This window comes from Gadus macrocephalus, chromosome 22 (assembly GCF_031168955.1).
Source record: "Gadus macrocephalus chromosome 22, ASM3116895v1".
NCBI classification, from domain to species: domain Eukaryota; kingdom Metazoa; phylum Chordata; class Actinopteri; order Gadiformes; family Gadidae; genus Gadus; species Gadus macrocephalus.
Window position 1 is genome coordinate 1,070,762 of NC_082403.1, and position 21,503 is coordinate 1,092,264.

The window sequence follows — 21,503 nt, forward strand, 5'->3', positions numbered from 1 at the left end:
AGGCGAGGTTCTGGGTCCGATCCCCAATGCCACCGTGTAGGCCTCCTGGAGCAAATGACCTCTGACCCCTGATCATAAGCTGCGAGCAGCATCTGATCCCGAACTGGCCAATGGGGAAGCAGGATATTTGGTGAAGGTTCGGGCCTCGGCTGTGAACGTCACGACGGAGACACGGAGACAATGGGACCCCCACCCTCCCTCCCCCCTCCTCGGTCTCCTGACGCGCTCCTCACTCTGCCACACACACACACACACACACGCACGCGCGCGCGTGCGCGCGCTTTAGACGACCTTTATTCACATCAGAGGTCACCACCCCCCAAACACCCATGATGCAACACTCCTCCGTTCTAACTGTCAGTTCACACCAAAAGCTACGTAGCGCTCAGAGTGATAAACACCCGCTGACCTTTTATTAGACGTGAGCGATAAAGCGCTTGAGCGATAGCTGTAAATGAGAGTTGGAAACAGCTCAACTTTATGCAAACAGCCATCAGCAATTTATCTGTAAATGACCCGACAACCAATCGGAATGTATTGAGGAGCAAGATAAAAGGTTCAAATAGTTCACGCGATGAGTGCGCTATAAATACTTTGGACAGCGTTGCGCTTCGAGCTATTCTGCGATTTTGCATCTTTTACAGCTTTTGGTGTGAGCGTACAGTAACGCTCTGTATAACTGAAACATGAAGCAGACGTACTTCAGAGGTCACCCAGAGGTCACCCAGAGGTCACCAGAGGTCACCTAGAGGTCAGGATGTAGGGGTTAGGGGTGAGGCCCAGTGGCAGACCACCGGGGGGGGCGGGGCCCCCGGCTTCAAATGTCTCCTCCGCTGCTAGTGATGTCACCTCCCGGCGGGACACATGGCGCCGCCCCCGGGGCCGGTCACCGTGGCAACGAGCCCCGTCCCCGTCCCCTAGAAGAGTTTTTCCCAGAGTTGGTAGTACGACCCCCTGGCCTCCATCAGCTCCCGGTGGCTGCCCTGCTCCAGCACCCGGCCCTGGCCAATCACAGCGATGTGGTCGGCCTCCTCCACCGTCTTCAGCCTATGGGCGATGACCAGCCGGGTGGGGGCGGAGCCAGAGCTCAGAGCCTGGAGGACCTGGGGACAGACGGTGATGTCACCACCCGGGCTGCTGGCTGGTGTCTAAGGTATGTTATCGTCACCGTACAAAAATACTGTTCTTAATACTCAATTCAGTACAGTCATAATGTTACTATAATGCTCCTTTAATTTCAAGTCCAAAGCGATGAACTATTCATTTATTGAAAACTCTGGATGTAACCTCACTATTGCCATTGAAAGGTAATGTTTCCTAAAATGTTATTTAATGTGGTTTGAAATGTAATCTAGATTACAATTATAAGGTATGTACATTTAAATGTGACATTCATGTGAGGAAGATGGCTTAATGTTTACAAATCTAATTAGAGAAAATGGGAAACTTTTATGACAATGTGAGCTACGACTTGGATTCAGCAAGTTTAGATTTAACCATCTTAGATTTAGCCAGTTTATATTTAAGCAGTTTATATTAATCCTGTTTAGGTTTAAACACTTTAGCCAGTTTAGACAAAGGCATTTTAGACCAAGCCAATTTAGATGGAGCCAATTTAGATGGAGACGGTTTAGATGGAGCCAGTTTAGTTGGAGCCAGTTTAGATGGAGCCAGTTCAGATGGAGCCAGTTCAGATGGAGCCAGTCTAGACAAAGCCAGTTTAGACGGAGCCAGTTCAGATGGAGCCGGTTTAGATCTCGGTACCTTGACCTCGCTGTCGGCGTCCAGGGAGCTGGTGAACTCGTCCAGGATCAGCACCTGCGGCCTTCGGACCAGGGCCCTCGCTATGGCAACCCTCTGCTTCTCGCTCTTGGACAGTCCTCCTCTCTCGCCCACCTCTGTGGTACAACCAGGGGGTTAGTCTGTGGTCTGAGGGCCTCTCCCCAACACCTGCTGGTCCCGTCAAAACTACCTGTGTCGTAGCCTTTCTCCAATTGGCTGATGAAGTTGTGGGCGTTGGCCTTTTTGGCCGCTTGCTGGACGTCGTCCAGGGAACAGTCAGGAAGACCGTACGCAATGTTGTCTCGGATGGACCTGGAGAAAATCACTGGCTCCTGGGTGACCACAGACACCTGCAGCACAGGGGGAGAGAAGGGCACCGCCGGCACTGTAACATTGGAACACTGTCACTGTAACACCGTCACTGTAACACTGTGACACTGTAACACTGTGACACTGTGACACCGTCACTGTAACACTGTGACACTGTGACACTGTGACACTGTAACACTGTAACACTGTGACACTGTGACACTGTAACACTGTGACACCGTCACTGTAACACTGTGACACTGTGACACTGTGACACTGTAACACTGTAACACTGTGACACTGTGACACTGTAACACTGTCACTGTAACACTAACACTCAGCACTCGAGTTGAGGGGGGATGAGGGGGGATGGCATCCCCCTTTGGAATTAAAATGATCAAAATCATCCCCCTTCTGAAACAGCCATCCCCCCTTCCCATCCCGTTATCTTATCAATTAATGTGGAAATATTACCGCTATTTCATTATAGCGGTTACCTTTTTCAATTCGGTGCAGCGGTGTGGACATTTTCACACCGAGTAATACACTTGTGTCAACTCCGTTATCACCGAATATAAACGGTATAAACTTTGAAACTAGGTCAACCGCCATCTTCTCCGTCAACTCTCCCCTCACTCGGTGACGGCGTCTGGCAGCGTCTTATAACGTTCTATATAGTATAAGATAATTTTATAGATAATATCACGGGCCAAAAGCTCTGTGCGCCTCGTAGCGCGAGGAGCACTCGTAGGGATTGGGCTTCGCGGGGTTTGTTTACCGGTGTTGCTATGGTTACCGGTCTTGTGTGTTCCAACAGTTTATTAGGTAGCCTATCTAGGCCTACTATTATATCTAAAAATTATTATTGTTATTAAATTTTTATTTTCTTATAATTCTATTATTAATTTCTACTGACATTTTTTTTTATTACTGGAAAAAAATAAATAAAAAACTGTGTTGCTGGTGTGCAACACCGAGTAATCGTTGTTGTCCTCAACACCGGTAACACCGGTAATACCGCATACCGCGGCAACCCTAGCGCAACGTTACTTTTCCCAGGGACAGATTTGACAGCGATACTTCATTCTCGGGCAGCATGCTATTGCGCAAGCACGCAGGCGTACTTGCGCAATAGTGCCTTCACGAGCTCTCATTCCACGCCGTACGAGACAGACACTGGTAGCATGAAGCTGTCAACTCTGTCCCCTTTTCTCCCTTTCATTCCAACCCGTGAGCAACGCTAGTCTCCCTTCTCTGCCGAATGCATTTTTGAAAAAAAAGAATAAGAATCAGTTTTTAAAATCCATAAAGCTATACTGTACGATGTGAGAGAGCTAGCATGATTTGAAATTAGCTTCTCTTCGGAGTTCCGTTTAACTCCTCCCCCACCCTTCAGGACTCCCTGCCCCAACCCCTCGACACAGAGCCGTGCACGAGCGCTAATGCTGCTTACGGCTTACTTCAACGGCAACCATTGCGTCACTTTTCAGGCCATTCAACTCCCTCAGCTGTCGCCATCGCTGAAAAGCGAATCCAATATTTATTCTCGTTTTTCCTCGAGCATTCTCCAACTTTTTTTTGGTTGCTGCCTTTTCATTTTCTGTCTTTCCTTTTCTTGCCTTTTTAAAAGGATGAACCGGGGCAAGTAACGGTGGCAGTGGTAACTTCTGTTTTTTTTCTTCCATCGTGTTAACGTTGTAGGCTCACTAGGTCTAGTCCACTGTCATGAACTACTATGATAACAACGCTTTCTTTGCCCTCCGTGAACGCGCTCAGGCCGGCTCAGGCTCGTACACAGAGGGGAGAGAACGCGCAGGCTTGTGATTGGTTCTTTAGATTCGGGTACAATGTCTCCGATTGGTAAGCATTTTAACAGGTTTATAGCAGATACAGAATTCGTTTTTTTTTCGCTTCTTTTTCATTGCCCATAAGTTATTTATTGCTGTCAGGATGTATAAACCAATTTCAACAACATATTAAAAAGTGCATATCACTGAAAATCGTACAATATGCCTTTAAATGTGATGCATGCCTCCGAATCGTGTGATGCGTCTGATCAGCTGCGTTTTTGGGGATAAAATAAGAGCGATGACAGTAGTCATCGCTCTTATTTTATCCCCAAAAATATATTATAATAATAATATTAATAATAATAATAATCACACCGTTGGTCTCCCACCATATGCGCTGTCATCAGAACAAATGATCTGTCCCTAAAAGTTAAAATCCACCATCCCCCCTGGCTTTTTTTTTATAACTCGACCACTAGTAACACTGTAACACCGTCACTGTGACACTGTGACACTGTATCACCGTCACTGTAACACTGTGACACTGTAACACTGTAACACCGTCACTGTAACACTGTAACACTGTGACACTGTGACACTGTAACACCGTCACTGTAACACTGTAACACTGTGACACTGTCACACTGTGACACTGTGACACTGTAAAGGCCGATATATGCTCTGTTTTAGACGTAACGCGTAAGCACGTAAGATACATAACCCCCCCTTGCGCGGTAAAATATCCCCCCTTACGTGCTTAAGTGCGTCGCCCAAAATTCCTGACTATGCGACTAAAACACTACGGCCCTACGCAGCTCGCAAAGACTGTGATTGGCCAGCTAACCACATCCTTTCAGGAGTCTCACATTTCCGGTTGTTCAGAGTGTGGAAAAAGACCGCTAACCTAAACTTAGCTACTGCTACTCTCGTCGAAAATACTGGAAGTGCATAAATATAAACAAGCCAGCGATTTCCACTTCCACGCCCACAGATTCGTTCGTTGCTCCCCCTACTGTTCTGGCGGAGAATCCCCTTGCAACACGCGCAATCCTTAAGGAACCTTAAAGGAACCGTAAATCAAAACTTGTCTAAAACAAGTCCCTTGTGTAAATTACGTGCTTACGTCTCTGCGTCTAAAACGACCCTAAATCGGCCTTAACACTGTCACACTGTAACACTGTCACACTGTAACACTGTCACACTGTGACACTGGGACACCGTCACTGTAACACTGTAACACTGTGACACCGTCACTGTAACACTGTGACACTGTGACACCGTCCCTGTAACACTGGGACACCGTCACTGTAACACTGTGACACTGTGACACTGTGACACTGTAACACCGTCCCTGTCACACACCTTCCGGTGGAGGTAGTGGTGCTGGTAGGAGCAGATGGGATGGCCGTCCAGGAGGATGGCTCCCTGCTGTGGCCGGTAGAGGGTCTGCAGCAAGCTGGCGCAGGTGGTCTTCCCCCCCCCGGAGACCCCCACCAGGGCGGTCAGCGTCCCGGGCTTCAGGACCAGATTGAAGCCCTGAGGGGGATGGATGGTGTTGAGTGGTAGACAGGTGATGAGTGGTAGACAGGTGATGAGTGGTAGACAGGTGATGAGTGGTAGGTGGTGATGAGTGGTAGACAGGTGATGAGTGGTAGGTGGTGATGAGTGGTAGACAGGTGATGAGTGGTAGACAGGTGATGAGTGGTAGGTGGTGATGAGTGGTAGACAGGTGATGAGTGGTAGGTGGTGATGAGTGGTAGACAGGTGATGAGTGGTAGACAGGTGATGAGTGGTAGGTGGTGATGAGTGGTAGACAGGTGATGAGTGGTAGACAGGGGATGAGTGGTAGACAGGTGTTGAGTGGTAGACAGGGGATGAGTGGTAGACAGGTGATGAGTGGTAGACAGGTGATGAGTGGTAGACAGGGGATGAGTGGTAGGTGGTGATGAGTGGTAGACAGGTGATGAGTGGTAGACAGGTGATGAGTGGTAGACAGGGGATGAGTGGTAGACAGGTGTTGAGTGGTAGACAGGGGATGAGTGGTAGACAGGGGATGAGTGGTAGACAGGTGATGAGTGGTAGACAGGTGATGAGTGGTAGACAGGTGATGAGTGGTAGGTGGTGATGAGTTGTAGACAGGTGATGAGTGGTAGACAGGTGATGAGTGGTAGACAGGTGATGAGTGGTAGACAGGTGAATAGTGATAGATGGTGTTGAGTGGTAGGTGGTGTTGAGTGATGGATGGTGTTGACTGTTGACTGATGGATGGTGTTGAGTGGTAGGTGGTGTTGAGTGATGGATGGTGTTGAGTGATGGATGGTGTTGAGTGGTAGGTGGTGTTGAGTGGTGGGTGGTGTTGAGTGATGGGTGGTGTTGAGTGGTAGGTGGTGTTGAGTGGTAGGTGGTGTTGAGTGATGGATGGTGTTGAGTGATGGATGGTGTTGAGTGGTAGGTGGTGTTGAGTGGTAGGTGGTGGTGAGTGATGGATGGTGTTGACTGTTGACTGATGGATGGTGTTGAGTGGTAGGTGGTGTTGAGTGGTAGGTGGTGTTGAGTGGTAGGTGGTGTTGAGTGATGGATGGTGTTGAGTGGTAGGTGGTGGTGAGTGATGGATGGTGTTGAGTGGTAGGTGGTGTTGAGTGGTAGGTGGTGTTGAGTGGTAGGTGGTGTTGAGTGATGGGTGGTGTTGAGTGATGGATGGTGTTGAGTGGTAGGTGGTGTTGAGTGGTAGGTGGTGGTGAGTGATGGGTGGTGTTGAGTGATGGGTGGTGTTGAGTGGTAGGTGGTGTTGAGTGGTAGGTGGTGGTGAGTGGTAGGTGGTGTTGAGTGATGGATGGTGTTGAGTGGTAGGTGGTGTTGAGTGATGGGTGGTGTTGAGTGATGGATGGTGTTGAGTGGTAGGTGGTGATGAGTGGTAGGTGGTGTTGAGTGGTAGGTGGTGTTGAGTGATGGGTGGTGTTGAGTGATGGATGGTGTTGAGTGATGGGTGGTGTTGAGTGGTAGGTGGTGTTGAGTGGTAGGTGGTGTTGAGTGGTAGGTGGTGTTGAGTGATGGGTGGTGTTGAGTGGTAGGTGGTGTTGAGTGGTAGGTGGTGTTGAGTGATGGATGGTGTTGAGTGGTAGGTGGTGTTGAGTGGTAGGTGGTGTTGAGTGGTAGGTGGTGTTGAGTGGTAGGTGGTGTTGAGTGGTAGGTGGTGTTGAGTGGTAGGTGGTGTTGAGTGGTAGGTGGTGTTGAGTGGTAGGTGGTGTTGAGTGATGGGTGGTGTTGAGTGGTAGGTGGTGTTGAGTGGTAGGTGGTGTTGAGTGGTAGGTGGTGTTGAGTGGTGGGTGGTGGTTAGTGATGGGTGGTGGTGAGTGATGGATGGTGTTGAGTGGTAGGTGGTGTTGAGTGATGGATGGTGTTGAGTGGTAGGTGGTGTTGAGTGGTAGGTGGTGTTGAGTGGTAGGTGGTGTTGAGTGGTAGGTGGTGTTGAGTGGTAGGTGGTGGTGAGTGATGGATGGTGATACCTGCAGGACGGGGCTGTCAGGCTGGGAGGGGTAGGCGAAGCGTAGGTCGCTGAAGGTCACGTGACCCCTCAGCTGCTCCGGGGCCAGAGTACCCATAGTGCACTGGGGCGTCCGGTCCAGGTACTCAAACACCTTCTTGGACGCCCCCACCGAGGACAACATGTCCCCGAAGATGAAGATCAGGGTCTGGAGAACGGAAGGAAGGGGTCTTAGTCCGGGCTGGGTCTATCATGCTCTGGTCTAGTCTGGACTAGTCTAGTCTAGCCTGGTCTGGTGTAGACTAGTCTGGTGGGTCCTGGTCAGGTCCAGGGTGTTGGGTCTAGAGGAGGAGGAGGAGGAGGAGGAGGAGGGAGGAGAGGGAGGAGGAGGAGGGAGAGGAGGGGGAGGAGGAGGAGGAGGAGAGGGGGGGGGGAGGAGAGGAGGAGGAGGAGGAGGAGGAGGGAGGAGGAGGAGGAGGAGGAGGAGAGGGGGGGGGGAGGAGAGGAGGAGGAGGAGGGAGGAGAGGAGGAGGAGGAGGAGGAGGGAGAGGAGGGGGAGGAGGAGGAGGAGAGGGGGGGGGAGGAGAGGAGGAGGAGGAGGAGCTACCCTGATGTTGTTCCCCAGGTCCTCCTGGTAGAGGAGGAAGGTGAGCAGGGTCCCAATGGTCATGTGACCTCTCTGGATCACCGCTCTGCCGCAGAACAGCAGGGCTAGCTGCATGAAGAGGCCCGAGAGCTACACACACACACACACACACACACACACACACACACACACACACACACACACACACACACACACACACACACACACACACACACACACACACACACACACACACACACACGTATTTATATTTACATAAGTACTCACAGTAGTGGGCGGTCAATATATATATATAATCAAAAATTACATTCATTTGTTTCTGAACTCATCTTAGTTCCATATTCTTTTCAGTACTGACAACATAATTCCAGAAGGAAAACCGTTTTTTTAACGCCTCCCAGCCAGGTTACATGGACCGGCGGGGCCAGCACTAAAAGTATTGCTAGCCTTTCGCTGAAGCTGCCACCTCCCATTGGATAATACATTTGACTGACGTGTATAAAACATCAAATGTTGATGTGTAGTAATAGAACGCCCCCAGGGCCCAGCAATATGCCGGCGCTGGCCCCCGGTGACGTCATCAGCGAATTTTGAATCGTTGCCGGTTGGTGACAGAGTTGATAGTGAACTACTCTGGCAACCGCCTTAACAGCACCTAGCGATCCCGTTTCTGATCTCCTTCGTTTGCCTTTCTCAAGGCGATCCTTTGGAGAGAAGACCTACGCCGAAGCTGGACGGGCCGACCCAGGCCGGTCAAGGTTTGATGTGCGGCACTTTACAGAGTGCCACTACAGCCGCTATAACAGCCGCTTGTTCTGAACGGCTTGCACCGTTCAGAACAAGCTATTCTGCTGGCCGTGTTTGCTGTTCAACATCAGTGAGGGGACATGGAACAGCGCTGGATTTAGCAGTCTTAACAGCTTCACCAAGGCAGCTTTAAAACATCAGGCCATGGGTGATGGGTGAGTCTTACTTTGCACTGTGTAGGAGCCATAATGTTGTTGTGGTACTTCAGTTTATAACGCTTTTTCTGTAATGGTTGGAAACACAAATATATTGCTGGAATTTGGGCAGTCGGCTTAATGGTAATGCTGTGTGTGGATGCTGCTTAATAAGCATATGAAATAAACCCGTTCACTGCTACCCCTGTGGGCTTAATATTCTGGCTGGCTTAATATGTGGCATAAAGGCCTACTTGTGTGTTTCATTTTTGTTAATGAACCGGTTGCACTTGTAATATTGTCGCTATGGGCTCCTTTATTGAATCCGTTGAAAATAACAATAACTGAACACTTGTTCCTGTGTCATGTGTGTGACGTGCATTCTGGTTGCGGAGGGACAGATCTGATGGTGAGGCTGCATTACTCTAGCTCGCGGTAATGCAGAGTGGTGTGCGTGGGACACAAGGACAGATCTGATGGTGAGGCTGCATTACTCTAGCTCGCGGTAATGCAGAGTGGTGTGCGTGGGACACAAGGACAGATCTGATGGTGAGGCTGCATTACTCTAGCTCGCGGTAATGCAGTGGTGTGCGTGGGACACAAGGACAGATCTGATGGTGAGGCTGCATTACTCTAGCTCGCGGTAATGCAGAGTGGTGTGCGTGGGACACAAGGACAGATCTGATGGTGAGGCTGCATTACTCTAGCTCGCGGTAATGCAGAGTGGTGTGCGTGGGACACAAGGACAGATCTGATGGTGAGGCTGCATTACTCTAGCTCGCGGTAATGCAGAGTGGTGTGCGTGGGACACAAGGACAGATCTGATGGTGAGGCTGCATTACTCTAGCTCGCGGTAATGCAGTGGTGTGCGTGGGACACAAGGACAGATCTGATGGTGAGGCTGCATTACTCTAGCTCGCGGTAATGCAGAGTGGTGTGCGTGGGACACAAGGACAGATCTGATGGTGAGGCTGCATTACTCTAGCTCGCGGTAATGCAGAGTGGTGTGCGTGGGACACAAGGACAGATCTGATGGTGAGGCTGCATTACTCTAGCTCGCGGTAATGCAGAGTGGTGTGCGTGGGACACAAGGACAGATCTGATGGTGAGGCTGCATTACTCTAGCTCGCGGTAATGCAGAGTGGTGTGCGTGGGACACAAGGACAGATCTGATGGTGAGGCTGCATTACTCTAGCTCGCGGTAATGCAGAGTGGTGTGCGTGGGACACAAGGACAGATCTGATGGTGAGGCTGCATTACTCTAGCTCGCGGTAATGCAGTGGTGTGCGTGGGACACAAGGACAGATCTGATGGTGAGGCTGCATTACTCTAGCTCGCGGTAATGCAGAGTGGTGTGCGTGGGACACAAGGACAGATCTGATGGTGAGGCTGCATTACTCTAGCTCGCGGTAATGCAGTGGTGTGCGTGGGACACAAGGACAGATCTGATGGTGAGGCTGCATTACTCTAGCTCGCGGTAATGCAGAGTGGTGTGCGTGGGACACAAGGACAGATCTGATGGTGAGGCTGCATTACTCTAGCTCGCGGTAATGCAGAGTGGTGTGCGTGGGACACAAGGACAGATCTGATGGTGAGGCTGCATTACTCTAGCTCGCGGTAATGCAGTGGTGTGCGTGTGCTGCTGTTGTTGCTGAAGATCAACTGTCTTGTTGGTGTTTGGGGGTTGGCCGTTGGTGGAGTTCGTTACTGAAGGCCCTGACTCCAACCCCACGGTACGCTACTGAACACACGCACACGCACACGCACACACACACACACACGCACACGCACACGCACACGCACACCCCCCCTCTCACCCTGCGGGCCAGCAGGTAGGCCGCCCGGACGCGGTCTCTGAGGGTCTTCAGCCGGTGTGTGTCCATCAGCCGGTCGTCATAGCGACGGGCCTCCCCGCCCTCTGCGTGGAAGCTCCTCACAAGCCACACCCCCGACACCGCCTCATTGGCCGCTGCGTTGGCCCGGGCAACCGAGTCGCGCACCTCCTCCGTCAGCCTCTGGGAACGATGACATCATCAGGGGTTAGGCCTACCTACTGGGAGGGGGGGGGGGGGGGGGGGGGGCTAGGGGTAGGACTAGGACTAGGTTAGGGTTAGGGGTAGGACTAGGACTAGGGGTAGGACTAGCAAGGACCTTACCTTGTGGTAGGACTGTTAGGGCCCCACCTGGTGGTAGGACTGTTAGGACCCCCTCCCTGGTGGTAGGACTGTTAGGGCCCTCCCTGGTGGTAGGACTAGTTAGGGCCCCAGCTGGTGGTAGGACTGTTAGGACCCCCCCCCCCTGGTGGTAGGACTAGTTAGGGCCCCACCTGGTGGTAGGACTGTTAGGGCCCCCCCCCTGGTGGTAGGACTAGTTAGGGCCCCCCCCCCTGGTGGTAGGACTAGTTAGGGCCCCACCTGGTGGTAGGACTAGTTAGGGCCCCCCCCCTGGTGGTAGGACTGTTAGGGCCCTCCCTGGTGGTAGGACTAGTTAGGGCCCCTCCCTGGTGGTAGGACTAGTTAGGGCCCCTCCCTGGTGGTAGGACTAGTTAGGGCCCCACCTGGTGGTAGGACTAGTTAGGGCCCCACCTGGTGGTAGGAGTGGTAGAGCCGCTCGATGAGGCCGGTGACGGGCGTCTCCAGCAGCACCAGCAGGGTGAGGCTCCAGGAGAGGCTGAGCATGAGCCCCACCGTGCCCAGCGTGAGGATCAGCGTCCGGAGCAGCACGTTGATGTTCAGCGCCACCGTGCGGCCCATCCGGGTGGTGTCCTCCGACAGCCGGGTGGTCAGCTCCCCTGCACGGACGCCGCGTCACCACGGTGACCAGGATGTCCCCGCGGTCACACCCCGCTAACACCCCGCTATCACCCCGCTAACGCCGTAGTGGCATCACGCTAACAACCCCGCTAACGCCGTGCTGACATCACGCTAACAACCCCGCTAACGCCGTGCTGACATCACGCTAACAACCCCGCTAACGCCGTGCTGACATCACGCTAACAACCCCGCTAACGCCGTGCTGACATCACGCTAACAAGCCGCTAACACCCTGCTAACACCGTGCTAACCAGGCTGTTACCACGGTAACAGCACGCTAACACCGTGCCAACCAGGCTTTTACCACGGTAACACCACGCTAAAACACAGTTTACACCCTGCTAATGAGGCTGTAACCACGGTGACACCTCGTTAACATCCCGCTAACCAGAATGTAACAACGCTAACACTATGCTAACCAGAATGTACAAAACAGAATGGACAAAACACGATAACACAACAAAACGCATAAAAGTAATGCGATAATGCGATAAAAATGCGTTGTTGTGATAATTGTTATTATTGTTGTTTATGTGGTTGTTTAGCGCTTTGGCGGCGGGAGGCTACCTGTTTTAACGCTCTCGAAGAATCCAATGTCCTGATTGGCCAGCGCCCCAAACAGAGCCAGCTTCACTCTCCGTGTGAAACTCCCGATCACACACATGAAGAGACCCCCCCTACAGCCCGCCCCGAGGGAGCTGACACACACACACACACGCACACCGACACAGACACACGCACACACACGCACACCGACACAGACACACGCAGGCACAGACACACACCCCCCCCCACACACACACACACACACATATAGACACAGACACACAAACACAGACACACACACAATTATTATTAAACTCAGTGATGAAGATATGATGGCTTTTGTCTGTCAATCAAGTACCTGCCAGGGGTGAGAGAGGGGGAGGAGCTACCTGCCCAGTGAGGGAGGGGGGAGGGGGAGGAGGTGGAGGAGCTGCCTGCCTGGGGGGGAGGAGTTACCTGCCCACAGGGGAGGGGGGGAGGGGGAGAAGGGGGGGAGGGGAGGAGCTACCTGCATGGGGGGGAGGGGGAAGAGGGGGAGGACTGTATGGGGGGGAGGGGGAAGAGGGGGAGGAGCTACCTGCATGGGGGGGAGGGGGAGGAGCTACCTGCCGCAGGGGAGGGGGAGGAGCTACCTGCCCAGTGGGGGAGGGGGAGGAGCTACCTGTGGGGGAGGGGGGGGAGGAGTTACCTGCCCAGTGGGGGAGGGGGAGGAGCTACCTGTGGGGGAGGGGGGGGAGGAGTTACCTGCCCAGGGAGTACACGCTGATGAAGACAATGGCCGACAGGAACTCCCGCTCCTGGTACCCGGTCCGGAGACTGTCAATCACCCTGCCGGTGTAGATCGGGATCAACATCCCACCTGCAGGGACAACAACAACAACATCAACAACAACAACAACACTGCACCCCGTCAACAACAACAACCCCGCACCACATCAACAACAATACTGCAGCCCGTCAACAACAACAACAACAACCCTGCACCCCGTCAACAACAACAACAACAAACCCACAACCCCATCAACAACAACAACACCACGCAGCCCCATCACTAACAACAACAACAACAACACAGCCCCATCAACAACAACAACAACACTGCAACCCCCATCAACAACAACAACAAGTACAACAGCAGTATAATGGAGTGAGTAGGCCTACTCAGAGTACAACAGCAGTATAATGGAGTGAGTAGGCCTACTCAGAGTACAACAGCAGTATAATGGAGTGAGTAGGCCTACTCAGAGTACAACAGCAGTATAATGGAGTGAGTAGGCCTACTGAGAGTACAACAGCAGTATAATGGAGTGAGTAGGCCGACTCAGAGTACAACAGCAGTATAATGGAGTGAGTAGGCCTACTGAGAGTACAACAGCAGTATAATGGAGTGAGTAGGCCGACTCAGAGTACAACAGCAGTATAATGGAGTGAGTAGGCCGACTCAGAGTACAACAGCAGTATAATGGAGTGAGTAGGCCGACTCAGAGTACAACAGCAGAATAATGGAGTGAGTAGGCCTACTCAGAGTACAACAGCAGTATAATGGAGTGAGTAGGCCGACTCAGAGTACAACAGCAGTATAATGGAGTGAGTAGGCCTACTCAGAGTACAACAGCAGTATAATGGAGTGAGTAGGCCGACTCAGAGTACAACAGCAGTATAATGGAGTGAGTAGGCCGACTCAGAGTACAACAGCAGTATAATGGAGTGAGTAGGCCGACTCAGAGTACAACAGCAGTATAATGGAGTGAGTAGGCCGACTCAGAGTACAACAGCAGTATAATGGAGTGAGTAGGCCTACTCAGAGTACAACAGCAGTATAATGGAGTGAGTACTGAGTAGGCCGACTCAGAGTACAACAGCAGTATAATGGAGTGAGTAGGACTACTCAGAGTACAACAGCAGTATAATGCTGCTCCGTCCTTCAGGGGAGACGTAAAACCGAGGTCCTGACTCACTGAGGTCATAAAAGATCCCAGGGCACTTATCGCAAAGTGTAGGGGTTTCCCCGGTGTCCTGGCCCAACCAGGCTCATTCAGTCTGGCCCCCTAATCGTCCTCCTGTATAATTGGCTGACTCATTAAGTCCCTCACTCTCCACCTCAAGCTGGTGCGTGTTGAGCGTTCTGGCGCAGATTGGCTGCCGTGCATCACCCAAGTGGGTGCTGGTGGTGAGTGAGGTCCCCCCCTTCACTGTAAGCACCTTTGGGTCAATTAATTATTATTTTATTATTATTAATGGAGTGAGCAGGCCTACTCACACAGCACGGAGAGCAGCAGGAAGGAGAAGGCTCCCAGGAGAAGACCAACATCCGGTCTGTACAGGCGGAGGACCCTCACGAACAGCTCCCTGGACTTCCGGTTGTCCTCCTCCTGCCCCTCCTCCCCGGCCCCACTGGCCGCGGTGGTCCGCTCCCACAGCTCCCAGCACAGCGCCGCCGCCCCCGCCGCCCCGGTGCAGGTGAGCCAGGTCCAGCCTTCCCCCCAGTCCACCGCCTCGCCAGGTCCGTATAGCAGCTCGCGGCCGCTCTCCAACGCCGGGGCGATCAGAGCGTGCATCACCGCGAAGCGCACGAGCACGGGTTTGAGCCCCGCGGTGAGCTGGGTCAAGGTGAGCAGGCACGCGCATCTGATCACGGCGCCGACCCACAGACCCGCGGACGTGTTTGAGGCCACCGCGGTGAGCACGTAGAGGTCGACCCCCGCCGCCACCCCCACTGCCACCGCCGCCGCCAGGCTCTGACGGACTATGTGCGCACTCAGACCCAACATCTCTCCGCGTCTGACTCCTTCACTGCGCGAGGTCTTTATAAAGTCCCCTCTATTTTCGGTTTCACTTTAAAAGAACCAATCACGTTTCCGAGAAATTCCCCAAATGCAGCCCCGGCATCCTGAGACGACGGGAGGTGACGTCATCACTTTGGTTCCGTTAAAGCGCGGACATTAAAAGGGGGGGGCTGTTATGCCATCAGGTGTGAGGGTGATCAGCCGTTTGAAAACCTGCCTTTCACCGTGCCCTAGTGACATCACTAGTGGGCGTGTTCAATCACACTCCAGCTGGGGCGGCGCAACATCTTTGAGACCCCAGAGTCTCACGTGTAGTCAGGGTCGTTAGTGATGCTGTTTGTTGTCCTGTTGGCCCCTCCCACCTTGTCGTCCGACCTATCCTGAGCCCTATCTGGGTCACATGTGCAACAATAATGTAGATCCTAATATTGCAGATATAGTGTGTGTGTGTGTGTGTGTGTGTGTGTGTGTGTGTGTGTGTCTCTGTGTCTGTGTGTGTGTCTCTGTGTCTGTGTGTGTGTGTGTGTGTGTATGTGTGTGTGTGTGTGTGTGTTGTCTCCCTGTAGTCGCCCGCATCAGATTCAAGATGATGGTACTGGCCTACTAGGCGTTGGATGGAACTGCCCCTGCCTACCTCCGAGCGTTGGTCAAACAACACACCCCAGCTCGATCCCTCCGCTCAACGACCTCAGCTGGACGTCTGGAACCGCCATCGCTAAGAGCTAGCAACGGTCCATCAGCAAAGGCACAACTCCCTGCCGATCGCCTGTTCAGAGTTCCCCTAGACCAGGGGTCACCAACACCGTGCCCGCGGGCCCCAGGGCGCCCGCAAGGACCACGTGAGGCGCCCGCAGGCCTGTTCGAAAAGCAGCACTACTCATTCTTGAACAACTCTTTCCCACCTTTTTTAAGTCATTGTTGATAATTATTGAGAAATCATTAACATGACTTAATTAATTAACATGTCTTCACATAGATGAGTATCATTAATCATTAATAGTTATATATAATTAAAGGCAAACCGAGCAAATTTGTTATTTCAGAAGAGTGTATCAGACTGGGTGCTCTTCGTATGACTCAGTGCCCATGAAGTAGCTCTCAGGTTCAACAGGTTGGTGACCCCCGACCTAGACATCCATCCAGTCCCTTCCGCCCACCAACGTGTGTTGTACGTCCTGGCACTTAATGTACGCACTTATTGTACGCACGTAATGTACGTTGTACTTATTCCTAGTGCTTAATTATGTAGCATCTGCAGTAGCTGCTATCACTGCTGTACGCGGGGAGTGGGTTAGCCTAGCGATTGTTGTACTTGCACGTGGTGCTATGAACATCTTTACTGTACCCGACACAGTTTTATATTGTTTCACTTCTTATGACAAATTTACTTATTGTAAGTCGCTTTGGGTAAAAGCGTCTGATAAATGGCCTAAATGTAAACGTAAATGTACATGTTCAGCTGGGTTTCAGATAGACGACAGAGAGATGCTGGGGTTAATCTTAGTTTCTGGGTTTATTGATCATAGAAGGTGGGCAGCTCGTTCCCCAGGAACACCTTCTCCTCCACACCGTCCCCGTCGATGGTGACCAGGTAGGCCACGCCCCCGCTGGACCCGTCCCGACTCATAGCCAATGAGAGAGCTGGGAGAGAACGCACAACACAGAGGGCATTAACGGTGACATAATGTTCACACTTCACCTGGCGTGACCCCTACCTGCTCCTTAATGACCTGTCTCTGTACTGTCTAACCCCTACCTGCTCCTTAATGACCTGTCTCTGTACTGTCTAACCCCTACCTGCTCCTTAATGACCTGTCTCTCTGTACTGTCTAACACCTGCTCCTTAATGACCTGTCTCTGTACTGTCTAACCCCTACCTGCTCCTTAATGACCTGTCTCTGTACTGTCTAACCCCTACCTGCTCCTTAATGACCTGTCTCTGTACTGTCTAACCCCTACCTGCTCCTTAATGACCTGTCTCTGTACTGTCTAACCCCTACCTGCTCCTTAATGACCTGTCTCTTTACTGTCTAACCCCTACCTGCTCCTTAATGACCTGTCTCTGTACTGTCTAACCCCTACCTGCTCCTTAATGACCTGTCTGGACTGTTTAATCCCTACCTGCTCCTTAAAGGAGATATCCGGTGTAAAATGGATCTGGGATATGTTTAGTATGATAACGAGCAAAAAAGCGCATGTAGACGTATTCTTAAATTGGCTTTTATTGGCCATTTCTACCAAAACGCATTTGAACTTGGAACGATGGGGGCATGTGTTATGGTAAAAACGAAATCGCTATTTCGGATGTCACGCAGAGCTTGTGACATCCGTGAACAACACGCAAGCTCTGTGTTCACCAATCAACACAGATATCGAGTCTTAAAGACAAGATGGCATCGACGGGTGAACTACTGATGTTGTTGTGTGTAAAAAAAAAAACATTTTTAATAAACAATCTTTACACTTAAAAAGCTATCAATGCCTCGTTTTATATTTTAAGACCCTTATTATACTTCCAAGAAGTGTCGGGCTACTTCTTGCCTTAAAAGTGATTTAAAATTACGATTTCGTTTTTACCATAACACCTGCCCCATCGATCCAAGTTCATAGCGTTTTGGTAGAATCGTCTGTCTGTCTGTCTGTCTGTCTGTCTGTCTGTCTGTCTGTCTGTCTGTCTGTCTGTCTGTCTGTCTGTCTGTCTGTCTGTCTGTCTGTCTGTCTGTCTGTCTGTCTGTCTGTCTGTCTGTCTGTCTGTCCGCCTGTCTGTCTTGTCTGTCTATCTGTCTGTCTGCCTGCCTCTCTGTCTCTCTGTCTGTCTGTCTGTCTGTCTGTCTCTCTGTCTGTCTGTCTGCCTGCCTGTCTGTCTTACTGTCCACCACCAGCCGCTGTGTGTCTGTCTGTCTGTCTGCCTGTCTGCCTGTCTGCCTGTCTGCCTGCCTGTCTGTCTCTCTGTCTGTCTGTCTGTCTGCCTGCCTGCCTGTCTGTCTTACTGTCCACCACCAGCCGCTGTGTGTCCGTGCGCCCCGCCCCTGCCCGGTACTCTGCGTCCAGGTAGCCGTAGACGTAGGAGCTTCCGGAGCCGCCCAGCGCGAAGGGCTGCCGGGTCAGCAGCCCGCTCAGGGTCGCATACACCTGGGGTCAGAGGGCAGGGGTCAGAGGGCAGGGGTCAGTACATGGTAATATTAGGAATATCAGTATGTATTATGTTCTATAATTAATATATCTATAACATATGTGCATAAATATATGTATGTATCTATTTATATATTATATATATATACACACATATATGTCATATATATGCGGATATATTATGTGTGTATCAATCTGGATGTGTGTATAATGTGTAAATGTGTGTATTTATCTGGATACGTGTATAATGTATATTATATATATATATATTAGTGCTGTCAGGCGATTAAAATATTTAATCGCGATTAATAGCATTAATGTCACAGTTAACTCGCGATTAATCGCACATTTCTTTCTATTCTAGATATCCCTTTATTTCGTGCTGCTAGCCTTTTAGTGAGATCAGAGAGTGTTGAGAAGGACAGTAATAAATATATATTTGATGGATATAAGCAGAGAGACCCGCAGTGAAGTCAACCCGGTCCACTTGACATCGGGTAGGTGCATGACAGTGGTAGGCCTACCGTAAAACTTCAATAGCCCAGGCTTTTATTTGTTTCAATCACTGAACTTTCGAACAAAACTCTTGCTCACCAAAAATGGGAAATTTTATTATTTAACATTTATTATTTAAACCAGTAGCCTATGAATATTCCTACCGTACGTAGGCCTAAACACATTACCAGGCTATCGAACAACGCCCACACACACACACACACACACACACACACACACACACACACACACACACACACACACACACACACACACACACGGTGGCGGATTGGTAATCGGGAGAGTCGGGAGTATTCCCGGTGGGCCATTAAGGTTTCGGGGCTGTCGGGCTGATTACTGCGGGATAACAATATTGCGTTTATAAAAGTTCCTTGCAGCGCCGTCCGGCAGCCTGAGCTGCGCGCCGAACCTCTCACTCACTCAACACAGCACTCACAAACTGTCAACGTCGCAACCAAGTCGGTTTGGTCTAGAGGCGAGTAACTGAGCGGCCCCTCCCGAGGTGGTACAGCCCAGGTGGGCCTTGAACTACGATTGGTCAGAAAGACGGAACAGCTAATGACAACGTTGAACTCTCATGCAGGCTCGAACAGAGTGACACACAAACACACACACACACACACACACTTTTAAGGAGTTATTCACCCGCTCCGTATCCTTGCTTGCCCCAACGAGTTTGTGCGGCGTGCTTGTTGTTTTGTTTCTGGTGTTGCTAGTTCCGGTATGGAGTTGTAGTTTTTCTAACGCGACTAGTTATTGCTAGACAGCAGGTGAAAAAACAACGTTTTCCAAGCCAAAAGAGCGTTAATCGCGCGATAAAAAAATTGGCGCCGTTAAACTGACAGCACTAATATATATATGTGTGTATTTATGTGGATGTGTGTATACTGTATAATATATATATATATGTGTGTATCTATGGGGATGTGTTTATTAGGTATATAATATATATGTGTGTATACTGTATATAATATATGTGTGTATTTATCTGGATGTGTGTATACTGTATATAATATATATGTGTGTGTGTTTATGTGTGCGTGTATACTGTATATAATATATAAGTGTGTGTCTCTATGTGTGTGTGTGTACTGTATATAATATATATGTGTGCGTGTTTATGTGTGTGTGTATACTGTATATAATACATGTGTGTGTGTGTGTCTATGTGTGTGTGTATACTGTATATAATACATGTGTGTGTGTGTGTCTATGTGTGTGTGTATACTGTATATAATACATGTGTGTGTGTGTGTCTATGTGTGTGTGTGTACTGTATATAATATATGTGTGTGTGTGTGTCTATGTGTGTGTGTGTCTATGTGTGTGTGTGTACTGTATATAATGTGTGTGTGTGTGTGTGTGTCTATGTGTGTGTGTGTACTGTATATAATGTGTGTGTGTGTGTGTGTGTGTAGTGTGTGAGGGCGGTACCTGGCCCCCCCCCCTGCGGTCCCAGCCCCCCACGATCAGGTGGGCCGACAGCTCCTCCTTGTACTGGTACGAGATGTTCTTCACCAGGGTGGCAGCTGAGCACACCAGGGGGTCCTCACCCAGCTCCATGCTGACACACACACACACACACACACACACACACACACACACACACACACACACACACACACACACACACACACACACACAGGTACAGGTATACAGGCACAAACACACACACACACACACACACACACACACACACACACACACACACACACAGGTACAGGTATACAGGCACACACACACACACACACACACACACACACACACACACACACACACACACACACAGGTACAGGTATACAGGCACAAACACACACACACACACACACACACACACACACACACACAGGTACACACACACACACACATGCACACATGCAGGCACGCAGGAACACGTGCATCTTGTTTCAACGTCAATATGAAGAAAGAGAGACGTAATGAGATGCGTAAATTGATCCGTCCGAAGTGAACCCCTGAACGAAGGTTGGCTTCACCTGTCTCACCCGCGCGTCATCTGTCTCACCCCTGCGTCGCGCGTCTCACCTGTGCACGTCCAGCTGGTAGTTCACGGCCTCGGCGATGGTCTGCGCGTCGGCGGCGGAGCCCGACAGCGCGCAGTAGATGCGGTCGTGCAGCGGCGACAGTTTGTTCATCACGCGGTTCACCACCGAGGCCCTGAGGGGGAAGGGCAGCTGTAGGCCGGCTGGACGGAGCACGCGCACACACACACACACACACACACACACACACACACACACACACACACACACACACACACACATACACATACTCACATACACTCACACATACATGCTCCCATAAACTCTTACACACGCACACACACATACATACACACACGTAGCACGCAGGCACCTACCCTGCAGAAACCCGAGAATCGGACCCCAGCACGACTCCTCCGTCGAACTCCACGGCGATGATAGTGGTCTGGAGGAAAAACAGAAAAACATGTCGTTCCTCCAGGGTCAGGGAAACCCGGTGTACAAACAAACAGCGCGCCGGCTCCTAACGACCTACCCCTGTCTTGACCTCCTCGGACATCCATTCCGGGCCCTGTTCCTCCAACATGCTGGCTGGTACGGCTGTTCCCTGAGTAGGAAAGCTGCTTTGTCGAAGGGAACGCGCGATGGTTCCGCGCGTCAAAGTGAAAGTGAAACCGCGTCGTTCGCCGCGCGCCCCCGGAGCAAGATCTAACCCGCGCGCCGGAAGGTCCGCACCAGTCAGACCATTTCCTCCTCCAGGTTCGATCCTATCTAGTAGTGGGCTGGTCTAGAGGGGA

The 21,503-nt window shown here is 51.0% G+C and overlaps 2 protein-coding genes across 2 annotated transcripts; both read right to left on the reverse strand.

Moving 5' to 3' along the window:
* Nucleotides 1–278: 278 nt before the first annotated feature.
* Nucleotides 279–15,236, reverse strand: tap2a (transporter associated with antigen processing, subunit type a). The gene is made up of 11 exons (XM_060043828.1): nt 14,533–15,236; nt 13,017–13,131; nt 12,294–12,424; nt 11,499–11,704; nt 10,731–10,928; nt 7,973–8,101; nt 7,388–7,573; nt 5,244–5,417; nt 1,973–2,132; nt 1,765–1,898; nt 279–1,103 (listed from the first exon to the last, which is right to left on the reverse strand). The coding sequence occupies exons 1-11, from the start codon at nt 15,041–15,043 to the stop codon at nt 918–920; spliced, it is 2,130 nt and encodes a 709-aa protein (XP_059899811.1). The 5' UTR covers nt 15,044–15,236; the 3' UTR covers nt 279–917.
* A 1,316-nt stretch (nt 15,237–16,552) lies between these two features.
* On the reverse strand, nt 16,553–21,422 carry psmb9a (proteasome 20S subunit beta 9a). The gene is made up of 6 exons (XM_060044027.1): nt 21,242–21,422; nt 21,084–21,151; nt 20,750–20,881; nt 20,141–20,270; nt 18,049–18,190; nt 16,553–16,699 (listed from the first exon to the last, which is right to left on the reverse strand). Exons 1-6 carry the CDS (start codon nt 21,290–21,292, stop codon nt 16,572–16,574), a joined length of 651 nt encoding a protein of 216 aa, XP_059900010.1. The 5' UTR covers nt 21,293–21,422; the 3' UTR covers nt 16,553–16,571.
* Between the last annotated feature and the right edge of the window lie 81 nt (nt 21,423–21,503).

Coding starts and splice junctions, on each gene's coding strand:
- tap2a (XM_060043828.1), bottom strand. CDS start 15,043: ATGTTGGGTCTGAGTGCGCACATAGTCCGTCAGAGCCTGGCGGCGGCG. Junction 10,929..11,498: donor TCTACCACTCCTACCACCAG/GTGGGGCCCTAA, acceptor CATCGTTCCCAG/AGGCTGACGGAGGAGGTGCG. Junction 7,574..7,972: donor ACCTGGGGAACAACATCAGG/GTAGCTCCTCCT, acceptor TCCGTTCTCCAG/ACCCTGATCTTCATCTTCGG.
- psmb9a (XM_060044027.1), bottom strand. CDS start 21,292: ATGTTGGAGGAACAGGGCCCGGAATGGATGTCCGAGGAGGTCAAGACA. Junction 18,191..20,140: donor ACCGCAGGGGGGGGGGCCAG/GTACCGCCCTCA, acceptor CTCTGACCCCAG/GTGTATGCGACCCTGAGCGG. Junction 16,700..18,048: donor ACAGCGGCTGGTGGTGGACA/GTAAGACAGACA, acceptor GTTCTCTCCCAG/CTCTCTCATTGGCTATGAGT.